We start from the raw sequence: 20,434 nt of genomic DNA, 5'->3' as shown, positions 1-20,434 counted from the left end.
TACATTCAAATGGCCCTCGGTATTGCAATCACGGATCACGTTGCATGGAACAGAAAACCACCCCAAAGAAAGTCGGGGAATCGTTTGGTGAATCTGTTGATTGAGTTTTTAAATTATTGTTTTCAATATTTAATCTTTGTGTGCGCGCATTGGCCGGCTTGTGGCTGGCGGGAGTTCCATGTCCCGTTTGCAAACCGACCGGGTTAGACGTGGGTTTAGAAGTTGTGGAAAGTTGCGGTAAACTTTGGGTTCGCACCGGAACTTCACGGTTCCGACCTTTTCAACATAATTATGTAAGTTAGTTCCAGCCAGCTACCAACTCTGTGCAGTCGCTCCACTCCGCTGATTCCTCGGGGACACCAAGCAGCAAACGAACGGAATCCGAAGTCGAGTGTTATAGCCAGCAAGCCAGCCAGCAAGCTGACTGGAAATGGAAACCGAGTGGCATCGAAAACAAGGCAAAAAAAAAAACAAACCATTTCATCGTCATGCTATGCTTTCGTTACTTCCATTCCTCACCATTTTCTGTGTGTTTCAAGGGTCTGGCACCGGGTCTGTTTCAATGGAGGAAACTTTTGCTACCAACAGGCAATTGAAAGAGTGAAACATATCATCATCATCAACACCCCCCCTGGATTAACCTGGTCTGAAAGGGAGTGTCTGGTCGGTGGGTTTTTTGAGGGATAAAAAGTCCAAAAACCGGGCACGGCCTAGCGAGCACGCTATGTTCCGGAAGATGAGGAGTGGCACAGAAACGAAATAAATCACTCAACGATATCTAGGACCAGGGCCTTTCCACCGGTATCGGAGCATAGGTTTTGCATACCAACGCGACGGCTACTCGACTAGAATGGGAGTAGAAAGAAGCGAGGAAGGGCAAGGAGGGCGCACTTTTTCCGAATTTTGATGGGATTTTTGGCGTGCTTCCGGTCGAAACGGAGCCGATGATGATGGTTTGACTTTTCTTTTTCTTCACTCGTCCACCATCCATTGAGGGAATGGTGGGTGCTCGGTTTGGCACCACTCGATGGTAGCTTCTGGAAGGGCTTTTCGACTATCGGCACCCCCCGGGGAGGTGCCAGCATATGCGATGTATGAAACTGTGGTGCCTGGTGGTGGGATGAAACTTTAAATCAACCTCGGTAACCTAGCAACGACGGTAAGTTGGATTGGAAAGTTGTAAAAGTGTACCACTCCATCGCTAGAGCGTGCCAGGAATGTTGTAGCGAAAGGGGATCAGTAGGAAGAGGAAGGCATGTTTGATTCGTGAATTGCATTTTCCACGGCCACGGGATGAAGGGCTTGAAATGTGATAGTTTGAGAAGGGCCCCGAACCGTAGATGGATTTTCAGGAGCTTTGGTAGTGGTTGGTAACGGTGGCGGAAATAATTTCAATTATTCTTCACTTATGAGGATCGTTTTTGTGCTGGATGGGATTACTGAAAGAAAAAATAATAGTTTGCTCAGTAAATATCTAGCGTTTTTCTTTCTTCGAAGCACAAAAACGCGTGTAGAGCTGCTGATGGGATTGGTATAAGAATAATCTCATGAATTTCTCTCTGTAGTAACTGGTAGAATGCTAAAAAGGAACGGGCTTGATACCGCTTCAAAGCGTATTAAAGGGCAACACGAAAAAAAGCTTTTGGATTTAATTTTTTTAAGCACCGTAATGGAATTGGAGAGAAGAGCGAGAAAATGTTTTGAAAATAATTATACTAAACGAAATGAAGGTTGAGTTGCTACCTGTATTTGATAGTATTATCGCTCTTGCTAGATACAGTACTGTGCGTTTATAGTGGAGTTTGGAGTGCATTTTTTTTTGTATTTAGAGGAATAATAATAAATCCGCATGAATTTGTTTTGAAACGTGAATATTATTACATGACATGGGAAATAGTTTTGAACTATTGGAACTATGGGAAGCTTATGGAATGTTTAAAATTGCTTCAACATTCATTCATTAACATTCTGAACAGTTTTTCACTCCCCAATAAAACTCCATTCTTGTGGTCTGAAAGTGATAATGGACTTTAGAAACCATTCCATTTTCTATCTTTTGATGAGCGTGGAAATCTGGTACAGCGGGAAATGCTCAGGTACGATGGCAGGCAACTAGAGCATGGATCGCCGGTTAGAATTTCAATTAAAACTTTGATCCTTTTACACACTATTCCATTCAATGAGGAATGAGTTTTTATTTATTTCTCTCTCTCTCTCTCTCTCTCTCTCTCTGTGTGTGTTATTAAATACTCTCCGAATGATAGTTTCTAAGCGCGACCGTACTCACTTGCCTGCATAGCAAGATTAATGAATTTCTTAATCACTTCACGACCAGCACAAAATGAGAACGTGGCCAAGCCACGATACCATTTGTATGCTATTTGTAGCAAATACTTGAATCCGGGCCAAACAGGCACAACGACGGCAAGTCTTTCTTTCGCTGACATTGCTCGCTCACGTGCTGGTGCTGGCCAACCATTGCGGAAGCGCATGATTAATATGCTACCGTGGCATCGGTGGCATCGCAGAAAAACGCGGCATGGGCGACGGCAGAAAGTGCGCGCTGCGCTCCGTTGAAAAAGTGGCCAAGTCAGAAAGTCATATTATTCATTACAATAGAGCGAGGGCACCGCCGGTTCCGTGGCGCCATGGAGAAACTGCCGGAAATGAATCTCGGTGTTACTGGAACTGTTGTTGTTGATGTTGCTGTTGTGGAGCGGCAACCATTAGCCATTCTGCTGATGCTCTAGTGAACGTGCACAAAGCGTACGGGCGGTGGAGCTTTCGCGAATCCATAGCCGCGTGGTTGGAACGAAACGACAATGGTAGAGTTCCACAGAATGATCCCGGGTGCTGGAAACAGTAACTGGATAGCGGTGTTTTTCATTGTCGCGTAACATTCCATTTTCCTCCCAATCAATCAGGGATTAGCCAGTGCTTATCACTAGACCAGCGGGCTGTGTATTTGGAACAATGTGTAGTCAAGTAATGGTTCAACATAGTTGCAATTTCCAGCGTTTAGAAAGTGCAAATCGTTTGCATATAGGTTTTATGTATTTATGGTTCGGTAAAGTTATGGTTTTATGTTGCACTCTGGATTGTCGTTCAATTTTTTATCGAGTGCTGTCTGTGGTCAATGAAAAAGCATCGTGCAGAGCATACCATATGCTGTCGGATACTTTGTAAAATTCATGAAATGCTCAATAGTGGCACGGTGGCAAAGGTCAAGAGCTCGTAGTGGAAGTTCTTCATCAATACCCAAGCATCGCCATTATTTAACAATACATTTCTGATCGAACGATCCGGATGATACCACAGTGTCTTTGGTGACAGCAGCGTCAAAGTATTCTTTCCTGCAACTCGAGCAACTCTTCGACTTCAAGATATCGAACCAGTGATCAAATGACGATACCGGAAGACGTCATCAAACACAAAGCGAACAGAAATCAATTTCTACTCGATGTGTGTTTTTGTTTGCTTCCTTTGCGAATGTCCGAATGTGCTTCATATGAATTCTTTCTTCACTTCCCTCTTCTTCACTTTCTTGTTTCATAACAGAAACGGACACCGTCGCAGTGATGATCACAACCACAGAGCGTCAGACCGACAGCGAACCGAGGCAAGACTAGAACGTTCCGATATAGGACCGGACCATCGATGCATCCACCAATATGGCGGCCACGATAGAGGATGCTGTATTTAATGCGCTGCGCGGACATCACAACGAGCAGACGAAGCTACCATCGCCTCGCATCATTAAGATCTATGTGGCCAGCTTGCGAGATGGTAAGTGTGGTTGTCGCGGTGTGTTGGACGTGCATTGTCACTTCAAACGGTTCATTTTGATATCCGATACCGTTCCACGTTTCATTTCCGCGTGCCGCGGACCGACCGGAACGGACAACAGACTTCAAAGAGGAACGCCGTGTGCTGCTGGAAGTGATTGGACCGGATCTGCAATCGCTGTACGACGATCGACAGATTGAGGTGAGCACAGACCACGTCCAGGAACTGAACTTGTAAGCCTTAAAGCGTTTCCCTTTCTCTCGTGGACAGGTGGAGCTCGTTGACATCCATTTCGGTACCGGGAGCGATGGATGGACGGCGGTCGATCTGGATCCGTACGTGCTCGAGGATCATCTGGAGGAAATCGAAACGTGTCGCACCGTCTCGAAGAGCGTGTTTTTAATCGTAAGTGAGAGTTATCCCCCGGTTGCCAAGTGACCAGTAGTGCGATGGAGCTGCAGCGTGTTGCTAAGCATCTTCTTCATGACCTTCTTCATCTTGAACGCTTTACTTGGAAGAATCAAAGCGTGAAGGATACCTTATGGCATGTTCCATTCGAACACTTCAATTGATTTATCGGAAAACGAGCAAAGATGAGAACGATTGCCACGCGAATCTTGTCCCGGAAGGCCTCATCTTCAGAAAGGTTCGGTACGGTTGGTTGACCATTAAAATGCTTCATCACCACCAGTGATCGGTCGCATGAAACTTTCCCTCTCGTTTCTCGCTGATCTGGACTTTTCCGGAAACGAAGGAAAATCGGCATCGAAATATGCTTCCTTAATGATGATTTATGACTGGTGGAAAATGCCTCTCGCCCTCCTCGCCTTTGCCATTGGTCATCGCTTTGTTCCGGCATCTTTTTTGAGGGCAGAACAGTTTTTCCGTGAAAACGCATCTCCCCGCCTTGATGATTATTCCTTTCCTATTTTTTTGTCAATGAACCAGCTTGTTAAAGCGCAGATCCAACCAGTGTCAGTGCCAGTGCCACTCCTGAAACTATTTGGAAGCACAAATGCGAACGATTGGGGAATCGAATAGGGAAAAAGGGAATCGCCAATCGCCTTTCTGTCCACTTCCTGGCTGCGATTGAGTGATTGGTGTTTCCGGATTGTCTTACGCAGTTTTCTGCGGCGATTTCTCATCGTCTCTCTATCATTTTCTCTCTCTCTCTCTCTCTCCATCAACAGGTACTGCTGGGGTCACGTTTGGGTAATTTTTTACTGCCAACCAAGCTGGAACCGGCCGTCTATGTGGCCATCGCGGAACGCTGCAATGAAGCGGAGAGCGAACAGCTGCACAAGTGGTACAAGAGCCCCAAAACGGACGCGGAAACGGTGGTGGATGGTTCGTGCTACTGGCTCACGACGGACTACAGGTAAGTGACGCACGAAGAAGAAGAAAGGGGAAGGGAAAATTCCCCCTTTTTCCAATTCCATTTCTCTTCTGCATCCGGTGGTGCTTTCTGGTGTGCGATCGATAAGAGCGAACGCTTGCGGTGTTCGGGTACTCAACCGTCCGGCCGTGTATGCTGCTGCTCGATGATGATGAATTGATTATGGTGTCTGTTGAAGAGGCTAGCGAGCAGAAGGATGTCGAGCTGGAGAAAGATATGTCTGAAGACGATTTGTAGGATTGAAATAGCGCGTTAGGTTAGGACACCAGGCGGCAGTGACAAGCAATCCAGCGGAGTGGAGGGCATTCTTCTCCGAATTCAGGACCAATTCAATATCCTTTCGCAATATCCTTCCGGGTTCGGGCTAAAGTTGATTAGGCCTTGGGTAAATACGAATTCATCATCGGTGCCTTCATTGGGTGGGAAAATGCGCTAATGCGGCTCCAAACTTACTCGTGCTGATTATTGCCGAGTCGTAATCGAATCAATTCAAAACTGTCAACAGATTATCAATCATCGGTGAGCTGGAGTGGAATGGAATCTTCATCCTTTCGTTCGAGTTTGCGCTTCTTGCAAGAAAACTCTTCCTGGTGTCAATCGTGACGTCGTAGCGCTACGAGAAGAAAGAACTTGGATTCTCCGTGGTTGATAGAATAATTCCAAGTATTTTTGCACCAAGTGGCGTCTAGTTTTGTGCTGGCACTCGAGGAGAGGTTTGGAACTAGTGACAGGATGAGGTAGTCACGAGCGGTGAGATATTTCATTAAGCAAGCAGCATTAACACGCGCGGCTTGACTTTGACATCGTTTCGTTCTCGAGGCGACTTGATAACATTTCATTGTTCAATGGCTCGCACCGTACACTCATTCGCTTGTGGTGATAAGCTGGTGGTGTGGTGTTCAGAACGAAGGAAGAATGCTTCCAGCTTCAGCTTCAACCCTCCCCAAATGGCCCCAATTCCCAACTCCATTTTGTGCTCCCTCCCTCTATCATCCCTCACACCGATCGATGGTGACGTAATCCGGGTACAAAAAGGGCCCCAGGGCGGACCCGACGGCAGTCGTCTCCTGACCGACCGACTCACCAACGTATTGGATTTGTTTGATTTTTCGGCAGGAAGCTCGATCGTGCCGAATGGTCGGTGGAATGTGAGCAATTGCGGTGCCTGCTGGAGAGGAAAATTGACGACATTCTACGGACAACGGCCAACGGGGGACCGCAGACGACGACGACGACGACGACGACGACGAATGGGGATGACCACGGTGATGGTGATGGTGGCGACGACGACGGTGAGAAGCAACAATTCTGTGATAATCTGAAACGACTGACAACCAGAGCTATCGCACGGGAAATTGAAAAGGGTTTAGGTGAGTATCAGGCAGAGACGCGTGTCTTCTGACCTCAAAACGGTTGTCCTTTTCGTATTTGGTTTATCCTTTTGATTGTAAAAGCTCTACATTCCCGGCGTATATTGTTTTGATCAAACATTTATCGTCGAACATGTTCGCAACTTTACCAAGAAACAGACACATGATTCTTGTAGTTCAAGCTTGTGCTTAGCTAGCATTGGCTTCGTAATGGATGATCCTCGACGTGATGTATTGACGATGGTTCACACTTGTCCACGATGATGCTCATTGATTGCTCACGATCGAACGTGCGAATGAATTAGCTTTCGATGGTACGGAAACGAAAGGCCAGCATCCATCTTATGTTCACGTCACGTCGAGCTCGTTAACACTGGTGAGGTTCGTTCGCGTGAAAATCAGTTGTCATTGTGACCGAACGCACCACAACGAGTAACACAACGATTCGAACGTGTCCACTTAGTGTTTCATTAACGAGATTGACCGTTTGCCGCGACCTCGCGTGGCTTGGTTGTTTGATTGGTGCGTGTTCGTGCTCGCTTGCGACCCGCTTAATTGATAAACATCGTCGTTTCGACAAATGAACCGGAATGGGAAAGGCAGGGGAAGTGGGATTAAGTGGAGCTGATAATCGATATTAACGATCGATTACCCTTTTATCGAATTTTCTACGAATTCGCGAAGGCGTGCTGTTCGTGATGCGTGAGTTCGGGGTAATCAATAAGAAGGAAGTCAGCCGTTGGGTTGACTGAGTGTATCACGGTTTGTTTGAAGATTGGGCCATGAGCAGCGAGAACACATGTTTTGCCAATATTCTTAGCGCATTGATGGATGTACTCTTGGGATAGGGCGCTAATTTTTTGGTTGATGGAAATAGAAAACTCTTTGCTCGTAGCTATTGAGCGTAACGAAGAATTCTTTATTGCGCTGTAGCGTTTGTACTGTGTGTTACATTTGCCAGTCTGTTGGATATAAATGGTAAATATATAAATCATTTTATGAATTCCATATCCTTGCTTTTTCCTTGCTTATGCTAAGGATAAAAAGCCTTGTAAGTAGGTTAACAATGTTGCTAACATGCTAGCAAAAGTAAATCCATATTAAACTTTGAAAACGTGCCCAAAGCTGCTCCAGGAAATGAACAAAAGATGCTAGGATTCTTTCGTAACGAAAGACATTTTCGCTTGTATAAGTTTTCCCCTATTCGACGCAAAACATTGGTATTCGCTCACTGATAGGCTGACATATTTTATCGCTACCTCTAGTATGGCTTATCTAGGATCTAGGAAACCCACATATCTGATAGAGATTATTGCCAACCCTTTATTGAAGAGTTGCAGTTTCCAGCAGCTGAACCGCTATGAACAAATTTTAAATCTGATTTTCTACACATCGATAATGGCCTATAGTTGAATTGTGATGAATTCGAGTTTGTGAATTTAAATACAGAGAACAAGTTTGATGATACAAGATATCAAATCGATTGGTTGATATCTATCCACTGATGGCTGGTTAGCCATTCAAGACAGAATGAGGATTGCTTTTATAAATTCTAACCTTAGCACAAAAAGAATGACTGATGATTTTTACTTTCTAAATAAACGCGCTTACAAGTGAACAAATCGAGCAACCACACCGAGCAGACATTGATGACAATGCTTGTACTCGTGCTATTATGAAAATAAGCTTCTGAAATACATGCGTATATGTTCTGAGAAGTGATATTACAGACGGCAACAGTGCCTGAATACCGATTTTTTTTCAATGCAAACCGAATGATTTGCATGGAGAGGATTCGAGTGAGCTAGGTTCTTAGATTAAAAATTGGTCTATGCATCGAACCAAACCAGTAAAAGACTTCTGAACATTCTGAATTCTGACTTTCGAACATAAAACAAAATTTGCTGGAGCGTAATCTAGAACGCTTCAATGCATATAAACTTAACTTAGTTGAATTGCAATAATTGAATGAATATTAATATAGAACATTTTTCATAGTTTGTTGGAATACAAATACAAGTATTCATAATGATTGATTGCATCATGAAATTCCAGAGCAATATTGTACTTGAATAATTTCACACTGTGCTCGATATCAATAACAACCGACACTCAATTTGTTTGTCCACGAAAAAGGTCCAAATTCACCTTTCCATTTATGTTATCGCCGAACAACCACTTTCACGGCGAGGTGCCCAAACTATACACAATCTTTAATGAACAAAAATTAAAAGAAAACAAATCACTCTACACCTTTATGGTAAGACACTCGGTTGTTGTGTGTGTTTTTTTATCATCTAATCGCACCGCTAAACGGCATTCCTCCGACTCACGATGACCGGCTGGTGTGGCGCGATGAAAATGTTGGATAAATTCGAGACTCATCTTTGTGCCCTAAACTACCCCCCGAAAACACTCTTAACGAGCATTTTGCGTGCTAAATCGATCAGCATCGTATATGGAGTATACTGCTTTCACTGCTCAGGCTTCACTCAGGCCGATCTCCACCTCGGTTCTCCGTGAATCCTTCATAAAACACATTAGCCCATTCCCGAGCACCGGGTGATGGTGCCAACGGTGAAGCGAAACGCGCGATCTCGTGGCACAAGAGCGCCCTAAATAAATAGATAATCAGCACTGCTGCTGCTGCTGCTGCTGCTGCTGCGTTGCACGCCATTAACCGAGCCCTCATTCATCTTTTATTTTTTCGTTCCCTTCTCACGTTTCCACCCGGGGTTTCATTTTTTTTTTTCGTTGCGTTGTTGCAGAAAGCTCACCGGGTCGCATTTTGGCACTTTTCCGCCACTGGACTGGAGATGGGCAACCGGAGCAGGAAGCGAATGATGGCCGCGAGGGCATCACGCCTGGAATCGAGCAGCTGGAACGCAGGCTCACCGACGCCCTACCTGCCACCAATCACCAGACGCTAACGTAAGTTCCGACGACGGAGGGGAGCTTTCGGAGGGTATGAGTGCCAAGAGACGCAAAAAAAAAGGAAGCAGCAGCGGTAGAGGCAAACGGGAATGAATATTCATTTGCGAAACGTTTTGTTTGCTTTTCACAAACTTCCTCTCTCCACTCGGCGGCACAAAAAAAACGTCCCGGCGGACGGACGCACCCGAAACCTGGACACGTTCGATGCTCGATGTTTTCATTACGGCACCCCGGGATGGACCGTGGACCGCCGGCCACGCACGTGCGCGGTGGTGCAGCGTTGAGAGGGCGGAAAATGGAATCGACCCGGAGCTCGAGTGCCACGATCTCTACCTGACCGGCTTCAAGAACAAAATGTTCGAGATGATGAAGGCTTCCATCGATCAGGACATGGCCAAGGACCCGAACGGTGGCAAGGGACGCAAGAAAACGGTGCAGGTAAGCGCGCGGTATCGTTTCGTGTTTCGGTTGCCACCGGATCGCTTCCGGTGGCAGGAAAGGCCGAATGTTTATTCTGTGCATATGGTGCGCGCGCCGCGTGTGATCCGCTGTTGTTTTCCGAATGAGTTCTCTGTCCCTGGTGGGTGCCCTCACCAAATGGGATTGGTGGTGTGTGCCGTACGCATATAGGAAATTTTGCTTTTCCCTCCAGCGATACGATGAAATGAAACGAAACGATGACTTTAAAAATGGTGAAACGGATATCAATTGGGTTTGTTCTGCTTCATATATTCAGGGGTAGTTTGGGACAGTGTCTGGCAAGTGTTTTCGAAGAATCGATTGTTTTAAAAGCATTCAATACTACCAGTCAGTCAGTAGATTCCGTTCCTCTTTATTATGTTGTAGGAAGGGAACAGAATATTTGTTTGTTTCTCTTTTTTGATGAAACATTTATCAATGTCGTTATTTTATTTTATTCGCATCAATCATGGTTTTATGATTAATTCAACATTACATTGGGAAAAAGAAAAGTTGCAAAAAATCACAATCGTTTATGTTAAAATATGTTGCTTTTGTACGGCTTTTAGCATATTACGCAAGCTCTTGCAGAACTAGGGATGGCTTATCATAAATACTAATGTTTACTGTATGTAATGTATGCTACCGTTAATCCATTTAACAATGTCCAATTACCAATCGTTCCAAACGGCGAAACGAAAACATGGTTGCTAGTTGTAAATGCTCAAATAGTTTTATATAAATCATTTTGGGATTTACATTGACCTTTAAACGGTTTGAGTCCTCGAACAAATTTGAATTAATAATAACGTTAACACTCGAGGTGGTTCTCGGTGAATATTTCTAAGCAAACATGCCTTCAAATGAATAAAATTAAGTGCTTCTGAAAGAATGGTTTTATTTAGTTGAATTGCAATTACGTTAGGAGAGTTGCATAGGAACAAATATCTATTCAGCAATAGTTTTTACAGCTAGAATTTAATCCAAATTGTTATCATTGCCAAATACCATCTCTAAATTCCTGGTCATATTACAAATTGGCAACCGTGCCAAGCCGCTCCCAACCACACGATGCTCACGCTAAGCTAACTAATTCAAGGGAGTTATTTTGACAAAATGTTTTGAAACAACCCATTAGCCTGATCGTGAAACAGCATCGTTCCTCCCTATGACACCATACTATGCGCCATCGTGGTGACGGTACGGTGCTACATGTCATCGTTTTGGAAACGGTTACGGTTCGGACGTTCCAGCTCTGGATGCTCCTCGACATCGAACACTGCGTCACGATGGTTCGAAGCATCGCAAAAAGCGACCAAACTGAGGATTACGACACGGTCCACGTTATTGGGTGGTGGATTTTGCTCGACGAAAGTCGCTTTTTCATTCGATGCGGTGTGGTGCGATTGCAAACTTGGTTGTCTACCGGCCAGCGGTGGCCAGTCAGGGCTCACAGCTTCAACGAGCTCGATGAGTTTCTATATAAATAGCTAATTGTTGTGCAAATAAGCCAACGCTGCTATTGGTTGAAGCACATTCGCGCTGCAGGAGCCTTCCGTTTGCGGTTGGTGCCGCGAGTGTCAACAGCGTGGGCAACATAAATTATCCGCCCGAGCACACATACACACTGAGCGCACGAAAGCGTGCTTTGGTGTTGAAATGGAAAGTCAAACGCAAAGTTTGTTCATTTTGGAGTGATGACGGATGTAGCGTTTCTTTTTTGATAAATTAATTCATTAGCGAGCACTCTCGGGATGTGTGGCTTGGAGTTGGTTCTAGCTAGTTAGGCAAACAGGTAAATCATGAATCGGTCGTCCCCTTTTGTATGAACGCAGTTCGTATTTGATAAAGCAATTAATAATCCTCATGAATACGCCATGAATGGCGTTATCAAAAAAAAACTATTCACCTCGCACCGAATGGTTTGGAGCAGTATGGTAAATGGTCAAAGTAGGTCACGTGGAAATTACTCGCAAACACTCGTTGCCCCCCAGCAACCATCTCTCTCTCTCGTGTCTGTAGAGTTCCGTTTATCGATTTCAATTCCTGGTTTCGATTGTTTACCATTCATGATTTTACTTATTTGCTCTCGATTTTTGCAATACCCATGCATCGCATAACGAAATGGCGCTGGCTCACGATTCAGTCACCATTACACAGAGTAGTATTTGAGCCAAAAGCTGGCCAAAATTTCGGAGTATTTTTATTTCAAATTTTACCTTACTAATGGTTTTAAAACAGTTTATACTGCTTATTTATCATTGTGTGCTGTTAGTTGATAGTACAGGAGTAGCTGAGCGTCTTATTTCTAAAAAGTAGTTATAGTCTTGATAACGGCCTGCTTTATAGCCTAGATAGCAGTAAGACTATCTACCAGGATACTAGAATATTTGTCAGTGGTCTTTGTGGTTTGAAGCATAAAATAATTCATATTTCTTTTAATAGAACATTTTCCTTCTCAAAACCATATGAAAAAGTTTAGTTTTCTTCGATGGCTGGCAATGCCGGTCAAAAATTCAGATAGCATTTGAAAAAGCTGGATCTCTAGAATGTGGAACCAGTTGAAATGATTTCTCGTGGTTCCTCTTTATCGATTTTTTCAATATTTCTCAGAAATATACTGAAAACCTCAGCATATTTCGTCTAGTTTCTGCGCTTGCTTCATTTCCATCAGCGTTAGATGCACTGTATCCGTCTGTTTCTAGGAAATACTTGTGCCAGATACATAAAAAAATATTCCAAGAATCCGCTTTGGACTACAAACTTTAATATGTTGAGATGGAATGAGTTTGGGAGTTTCAAAGCAGATTTCAATTGTGAGATGGATTGCGTCTCGATAGCAACGTAATGAATTCAATGTGTCTAATGATAAATGTTAACAGTCTAGGGTTCGGATTTTACTTAAATGGTTAAGATCAATTCTATAAATGGGCGTCCCGCAAATGAAATTTTTTGTTCATTTTTGTAGAAATTATAACAAAATATTCTTTTCAACTGTTTTACATAGAATAACAATCACACTTATAACGATTGACAGTATTACGAATTTTTGGCCAGCTTTTAACTCAAATAATCCTCTGTGCGTTTTGTGGCGTGGCATCAATTGATGGAGTGTAATAGGCCTACGAACTCCGGCTTCACGAATAGATCCCATGCAATATTGATTTACCTTTCAATTACCGCAATCACTCGCTCACCCGCACCCCCTCCCACATGCCGGGTTTCCGCAGGAAATATTCCACGAACACTCGACACACCTGATGTATCTGAACGAGCACCTGGCCGCGAACGGTTACATCTCATCGCGCGTCCCCGAGCGGATACGGCAGAACGTGCAGATGAACTTCCGATCCGGGAGCCGCCATCCACCGTACTTCGTGTACGGTGGGCACGGTAGTGGCAAGAGTACCCTGCTGTCCCACATCTACACGCAACTGCCGGGCTGGTTCGAGCACACGAAAACCCACCGGTTGATACGGTACGCATCGGCCACTCCACGGTCGGCCTACAATCTCGAGCTGCTGCGTGTCGTCTGCCAGCAGCTGGCCATCATCCTGAACATTCCCGAGGGTTACCTGCCGAAGGATGCGTCCTTCGATCCGCTGTACATCAACAATTGGTTCCAGAATCTGCTGAAACACTGCGAGGACCTCCACAACGAGCTGCTGTTTCTGTTCATCGACGATCTGCACCGGTTGCATCCGCTCGATTGTGACATCGTGGCCGCCCTCTCCTGGCTTCCGATCAGTCTACCGTGGAACGTGTTTCTCATCGTCAGCACGACCGTGCCGATCGAATCGCTCAAGCTGACACCGATGCAGAAGGAACGGTTCAAGTGTTCGGACTATTTTTTCGATCTGTCACTCGAACAGAACGAAACGGTTGTGCGGCCGTGGGCCCCAGCATCGACTGGAGGAAGTGATGTCGGCGATGGGACGCTTACGTTCGTCCAGCGTGTGAACGGAGTGTTTGATGCGATGGAACAGCGGTTCGGTGTGAAGGGCTTTAGCCGGTTGGCCGTCTACATTACCTGCTCGGAGTATGGGCTGACGGAGACGGAGCTGCTGGAGCTGCTGATGCCAACGCAGGATGCCGATGTGGTCATCGATAGCCACGAAGGGGACTTTAACTTCTCCACCTTTCGCTCGATCCGGAATCAGATGAGTATGTATTGCACGCACACCGAGACAGCGATGCGCTAGCTCATCTTCTCTTATCACTCTTCAGTCCCTTATGTTCAGCCAAAGTTAATTCGATGCGTGTCTGTCTGTGCGTCCTTGTATGACAATCCTTTTCTCACCCCCTCCTCATTTCTGTCCGTTCCCTGTTCCGTTTCCAGGGCTCGTGCTGCGAGAGAAGCTTATGTCCGGTAAGCTGCTGATTGTTTGGCGGCACAGCATCTGCGCGGAGATAACGAAGGCTCGCTACATGACGCCGGACATTACCCGTGCCATTCACTCCGAGCTGGTCAACCTGTTCTTCCCGCCCGATGGTGACGACAGTGACGACATGTCGACCGAGCAGCACAGCCGCAAATCCAGTAAGTGTCCCCCATGCACTGCTCCCTTTACACATTTGGAATCTACGAATCGTTGAAATTGGCCCCAAAATGTGCCAAAAGAGTGGGGGGGGGGGGGGGGGGGGGGGGTTTCTCTTCATTCATTGTCCACCGTTTGCTCTCTGTCTGTTGCGTGGCGTGGGCTGTCATTCTGACCAGATCGCCAGAGCACAATGCGAGAGGATTTGGAGCCGCGGTGGGTCGCATTAGATAAGAAGCGGAGTGGAGCGTCATCGCACTCCGAAAAGGGACTTTCAGTCCGACTAATTGAGACTCGCTGAAGTGTGTCTAATTGGTAAATTAGAAAATCAAGCTGGTAGTTAATTGGAAAAATCCCCCTCCCAACCATCCAGCCCTATATTCTTCTAATCTTGCTCTGACGATGCTACTCCACAAGCAGTTGGTTCGGATTTTATGGCGGCAGTAGAAGGAATTTGAAGAGCGCATTACTTGTCCGCTGATGATGACGATTGTTTGGATATGGGGGCAATCGAGAACGGCCACTTAGACGTACAATGAACTTCATCCTTCGAATAAATGCTAGATGGTACGATGGTTCTATTCCACCTGTGTGACCACAGACCACCTTCCCGGTGCGATGTTCTAAAGTCTACTAAACCATAGTCGGCCTGTCAAAGCGGACATTTATCTTTCGAGTACTAGTGCTCGTTAATCATCTAGTTGATTAACGGCATAGTAACTTCATCAAATCCAACTGAGACTGAGATGTGTATGTGTGGATGAAAGCACGGAGCTCGCCATGATGGAGTGTCCAGGTGCCGGGGCCTTGGTGGAAAGAACCTTTAGTTGGATTCAGTAGGATATGGCCTAACAATGGGCCACCATATCAATAGTCCGTAAATGGTTCCGGACTGATTTGACAAAGAGTGCCAATCGCATCAGCAAGCGCACTGTTCTCTGTATGATAGATGGTGGTTTTACTGTGCTTCACTCGTCTATTCCAAGTCTGCTACGCTGTAGCTAAGGTTGCCTTGTCCTAAGGTAGCTGATGCGATATACAGTACAGTCCATAACAACGGTTTGTTTGAGGTAAATAGGATTGCAAAAGGCCTTGGGATTGTGATATCGCCAATAGTGGTATTATGATGACTCGGTGTACACAAATGGAAACTAGATGGAATCATATTATTTGGCCCCTGGATTACACAGGGAACAGATGGAGCTTCCCAGGATTGGAACCGTCGATATCCAGTGAATCGTCAAATCGATCTGTCAAAGAAAGTAAACCTTATGCCAACCGGCACCACCGTGCAGCGCTGCTTTGCTGTTTTACTAGCAGCAGCTCGCATCAAAAGACCAAGGAACAGTTCCTTGAATTCACTCCATCCGCTCAACGAGCAATATATATATATACCATCTTGACCTTTTTGCACTGGGCTATGATGGTGGGCTCCAGGATGGCGCGACCAAAGGAAAACACTTGAGAGCGGCTCTAGGCATTGTGTGCTTCGAAGAATCGCTTCACTCCGCGAGGCTTGTGTTGTTCAGCGCCACCGAGTCGCCCTCTTCCTTCTTCTGATGATGCTGCCCTGGCCTCTTATCGTCCAGAGAGCGCACCAGAGACCCAGGGGATCGGCCTCACAATTCGTTACCGAACAATACCGGTAAAACAATGGCAACATGGAAAACTTTGCTCCACTCACACATACACAAGGCCGTGGACATGACATACAGTTGCATGTGCTACTGCCGTGTACACGGTGTACGCTTTCGTTATTATTACGATAAAAGCAAACAATGGAATGGAAGAACAGGAATGGGTGGTGGAGGAGAAGGAGGAGTGGCGTATTGTTCGCCGGATTTATGTTTCTCCGCATCTTCGCAACCCCCTTTCGCCATTTCACCAGACAGGAGGGTGGAAGTTATGACAGGGCAGGTCCAACCCACTACTAAATGGAAACTAAAGGCTAACCACAAAGGTGTGAACTGGTGTAGTGTGAATTGATTTCAGGTGAACCCGGTGTGCGCCCATTGTTCCCGGTGGAAGTGGAGAATTGCTAGAGAAAAATGGATTCGTTTTATTCTTGAACAATAGAACTAGCAGAAGCAACTGGGGTGGTTATATTGGATTGAATTAAATCCTATTTGCACACTTAGTGGGAGGGGATTGGTATTGTGAATGGTATTGATAAATTTGCCTGTTTATAGTTGAACTATTAGGGCCCTGAATTAGTTCTTGTGATTCTATTAAAGGGGTATCCCACTAATATTAGCATGTGGGACGCAGTTTAAAACATCAACCACTCCGCTGGTCATTTAACAACATCAAATTTGCATGAAATTTGATTTTTCTTTCCAAAGCCCAACCGGTGCTGGTATTCGTGGCCAGAGAGGTAAAGGCAGTTCCAAAACTGGTCGCCTCGCCGGGAATACGAAATAATTTAGCTCCGCTGCCGAAATTCGATGATGGAGGCGCCAGGTATCCGGTACTTTCTGGGATTTTTAATTGGAATTGAAACGGGTAAATAATCCTGAAATCTCAAACTACAGTATGTAGTGGATGCTTAAATGTTGACAAAATGTTTCTTTGTTCAATTTTTCGAACACTACGGTCATTGCAACACGAAGATTTTTCCACCGCTCACAATCGAGCGTCGTTGTCCGCCAAGTCGTTATAGCTATTTTGGCAGCAATGTCTACCACGCTCTCTCTGTTCATCCAGATATTCTATGCAGATATATTACCAATCGTCAATTGCAACGTATGCGTAGAATAAATGTGCATATAATATACAATTAATAACCAAACTTAACCGGGTTCGAAAGGAGATAGTTCACTGCCCCATGTGTTATGTCTTTTTTTTGTTGATAACTTACGGGCGGAGATATGTTGAGTCGTTTTAAACTATAATTAAATACTTTTAAAACGCAATAAATTACTGCTCATAATATTAACTGTAATACATTTTTTCTCGAGCTGAAAATGCCATGATTGATGCCCGAAAAGCCCTTTTGTGGAGAAGAATAAAAGGCTTCTTTCATTAGAAGAAACGGCTGCTGTGATTTTGTCGTTAAAGGCACAGATCGTTCGGGTCCTTCACAACAATTAGAAGATCCAGTTTTGAAGGGTGTCGTGCATTAAGAACCTCCGGGAAGCAGTGAAACTATTGATGGAGAATGTAATCGTCAATGATTGATCAATTTAGCGCGAGCTCTAGCTAGAATGCGGTAAAAAATGGTATTACATGACATGATAAACTAATTTTTCAACATGATAACGCTCGACCACATGTTACAACCACGGTAAACTACTTTCCGGGGAACAAGAACCCAGCATTCACCAGACATTGTTCTTTCTAAACACTGCTTGCTTGGTTGTTAAAAAAAAAATGTTCAACTGCCCAGCACTTCACCCTTTAAGAAAGTATAAGAAAGGCCAGTTGCTTAAAATGGTACAAGCGATGAGGATTTCTTTAGACGTGGAATTCGGAAATTGACCACAATACGATAAAAAGTAGAAGCCAGCGCTGGGCAATACCTCGATTAATGTAATTGTTCTTTTGGGTTTGAAAATAAATCGATTTTGTTGAGCCAAAACAATGCATAAAGCAATTCAGCGACTTCATATTAAACAAGTAGTATGTAAGAACGTTGAAAACCGGAACAAAAATCTCTCCTGAATGAACTAGATCCTGCTGCACACCCATTGTCCACGGAAATACGACCGTGTTGTGACCGGCTTGGTAGCAAAGATCACGGGATTGTGACTGGAGAATCCCAGAATTACGAGCCACCCAATCCAAATCCCGTTCCGTCCGGGAGCTAATAAGCTCCGTCATCAGTGCTTCTGGCATCACATTGACGTGACATGTAAGCCGAAACCTGCTTACGCTGTTGCTGCAGCAGCAGCGAGTGGAATCAGCTTAATTAAACAACCCAAAGACCTTCGCTCACTCCACTCCGGACCCATCCCTGCCGGTCTGATGGGCAATTTGAACAGCATGCACGCACACAGCCGAAAAGGGAAACATTAAAAGACGGTCTTGGTCTTTGAGTGTAAGGCTGGCGCTCTGGTCTGGACCAGAAATAATAAAAGCGTCACGGTGAGACGTTCGCTGTGCTCCGGGTGTCGAACAGAGTGTATGAGAGATAGGGAGAGAGAGAGAGAGCGAGTCTTTCATTTTGTTTGATTGTCGCTAACATGCCGACAAGGCGTTCTGGACAAAAGGGAAAACAGGTACGCCCAGGTCCTGCTCCCAACATCTTACCGTTGTCCGCGGGCGATCGCCCTTGCGCGGCGATGTCATGTTTCTTCATTAATAACGGAGGCTTAAACACGAGAATGATGGCCACCGGGGATCGTTAGATTCAATTTTGACCGTGACCGTTCCCGTTCTCCGTTCTCCGTTGTCGTTTATGACACCAAACATTGGAACCAAGCTCCAGGTCCGTTGGGTGGCAGGTGTTTTGTACCGAACTGTTTCTGCTTTATGAGTGATAATGTTCCGCACTTTTACCGTTCCGTGTAAGGATGGCTAACGCATAATTACATGGCCGTTGGGTACGGCGAGTAATGAAGGACCGTAGTGGTGATGATTAAAAATCTATTTACGATAGACACTGACTGGCTGGTTGGTTGGTGCTGGTTGGCTCATTAATATTAAAGAGAGTGAGCGAAGACGAAGTGAAAGGATTGCGTCCTCTAGCGCGAACGCGTTCTAATCTGATTACCAGGGCCAAAGGGGAATCGAATTGGAATTGGATTTGCATATTTATGATTCAAAGAAGAGACTCTCCGTCGGTCCCTCGCTTGCGGTAATTGAATCCAACGAAACCAAGTTAATCGATCGATCATCCTTGTCTCTTTCTGTCTCTCCCTCTCTTAGGCGTCCAAACGCAACAGGACGATAACGTGACGCAGGTCCTGAACCTTGGTCCGGACATCTCGTACAGCATACGGCACGTGGAGGAAGCCTGGCATCATCTGATCAAATCCGAGGACACCAAGAGGCTCAAGGAGATTGCCGTCTGTAACTTCGATTTCCTGCTGGCCGCGGTACGTACGCTACTCGACCACATACCAAGTGTACCTCACCTTTAAATTGCTGTTTGTTTTGTCGACATTTTTTTTTAAATAGATAACGAAAATTAAATTATTCTAAGTATGCTCCCATTCTTATCTTTTGGGTAATTTGTAGATACTACGCCATAAGAATTCTTTATTTAGCGAGGCATATCACCCGTCATGTCATTTCGCGATATTTTCATACAAATGAAGATGCTGTTCGGACAGCGCCTGACCCATCGTCGAAAAGTGGTGATATCTGGAATGACCCTGGCCTAGTTAATTGGCGGGGTTCGGTAGAACCCCTCAGTTTATTGAATTCAAGTAATTATACATCATTTTTGGCGAGTGCGATTGGGCGTTTTCTTGAAGAAATATCAACTTTTCATGTCTTTGAAGATAAATCGGTCTTGTTTCACGCAAAGCACGGTGCATTTTGATTATTTGCTGGTCCCTTTACAGTTTCACAAGGCAACAGGAGCTAATAATAGACGACACCCATCTGATCCCACAAAACGCACACTCATTGTCTTGCGTTCACAGCGATTTGGTCTTGCGGTAGAAGGCTTGATGGTTGGCCGGGATCTATTAACGATTTTTTTTCGTTTTAGATGCTTTGAATTTATTCACTTTTCATCGCCAGTCATCACAAGATGCAGGAATTGCTTTCGATTTTGCCTAGCAAGCAAAAAATCGCATGCCTTCAAATCATGCGGTACCCATTTTCCAACTGTTGGAACCTTTTCATGGCACGTACGCGTATGGAAATGGCTGGTTAATTAATTACTAATTACTGGGCAAGTAGTTTTTACGATTACGTATGATTCTCATCCAAAAGAACCTGCAATTCATCGTGATAAAAACTTTTTTGAGTTGATTTTCACACTTTTTGCCACTCACGACAAA

General features: G+C 45.0%; 1 protein-coding gene across 4 annotated transcripts in view; it reads left to right on the top strand.

The window, feature by feature from the left end:
* Positions 1 to 20,434, top strand: part of LOC126574066 (protein qui-1) — a 50,462-nt gene that overhangs the window by 10,372 nt on the left and 19,656 nt on the right. For all 4 annotated transcript variants that reach the window (XR_007608202.1, XM_050234007.1, XM_050234004.1 and 1 more), the window contains exons 3-12: positions 3,559 to 3,786; positions 3,908 to 3,987; positions 4,057 to 4,191; positions 4,977 to 5,164; positions 6,299 to 6,552; positions 9,321 to 9,483; positions 9,765 to 9,924; positions 13,176 to 14,109; positions 14,285 to 14,485; positions 19,350 to 19,519. Coding sequence is in view for 3 of the 4 variants with exons in the window: in XM_050234007.1 (XP_050089964.1) it covers positions 3,672 to 3,786; positions 3,908 to 3,987; positions 4,057 to 4,191; positions 4,977 to 5,164; positions 6,299 to 6,552; positions 9,321 to 9,483; positions 9,765 to 9,924; positions 13,176 to 14,109; positions 14,285 to 14,485; positions 19,350 to 19,519 (2,400 nt within the window). In the remaining variant the exon portion in view is untranslated. The remainder of the gene's footprint in view (positions 1 to 3,558; positions 3,787 to 3,907; positions 3,988 to 4,056; positions 4,192 to 4,976; positions 5,165 to 6,298; positions 6,553 to 9,320; positions 9,484 to 9,764; positions 9,925 to 13,175; positions 14,110 to 14,284; positions 14,486 to 19,349; positions 19,520 to 20,434) is intronic.

The sequence above is a fragment of the Anopheles aquasalis genome, chromosome 3 (genome assembly GCF_943734665.1).
Source record: "Anopheles aquasalis chromosome 3, idAnoAquaMG_Q_19, whole genome shotgun sequence".
NCBI classification, from domain to species: domain Eukaryota; kingdom Metazoa; phylum Arthropoda; class Insecta; order Diptera; family Culicidae; genus Anopheles; species Anopheles aquasalis.
This window is presented reverse-complemented; position numbering and strand designations above follow the sequence as displayed.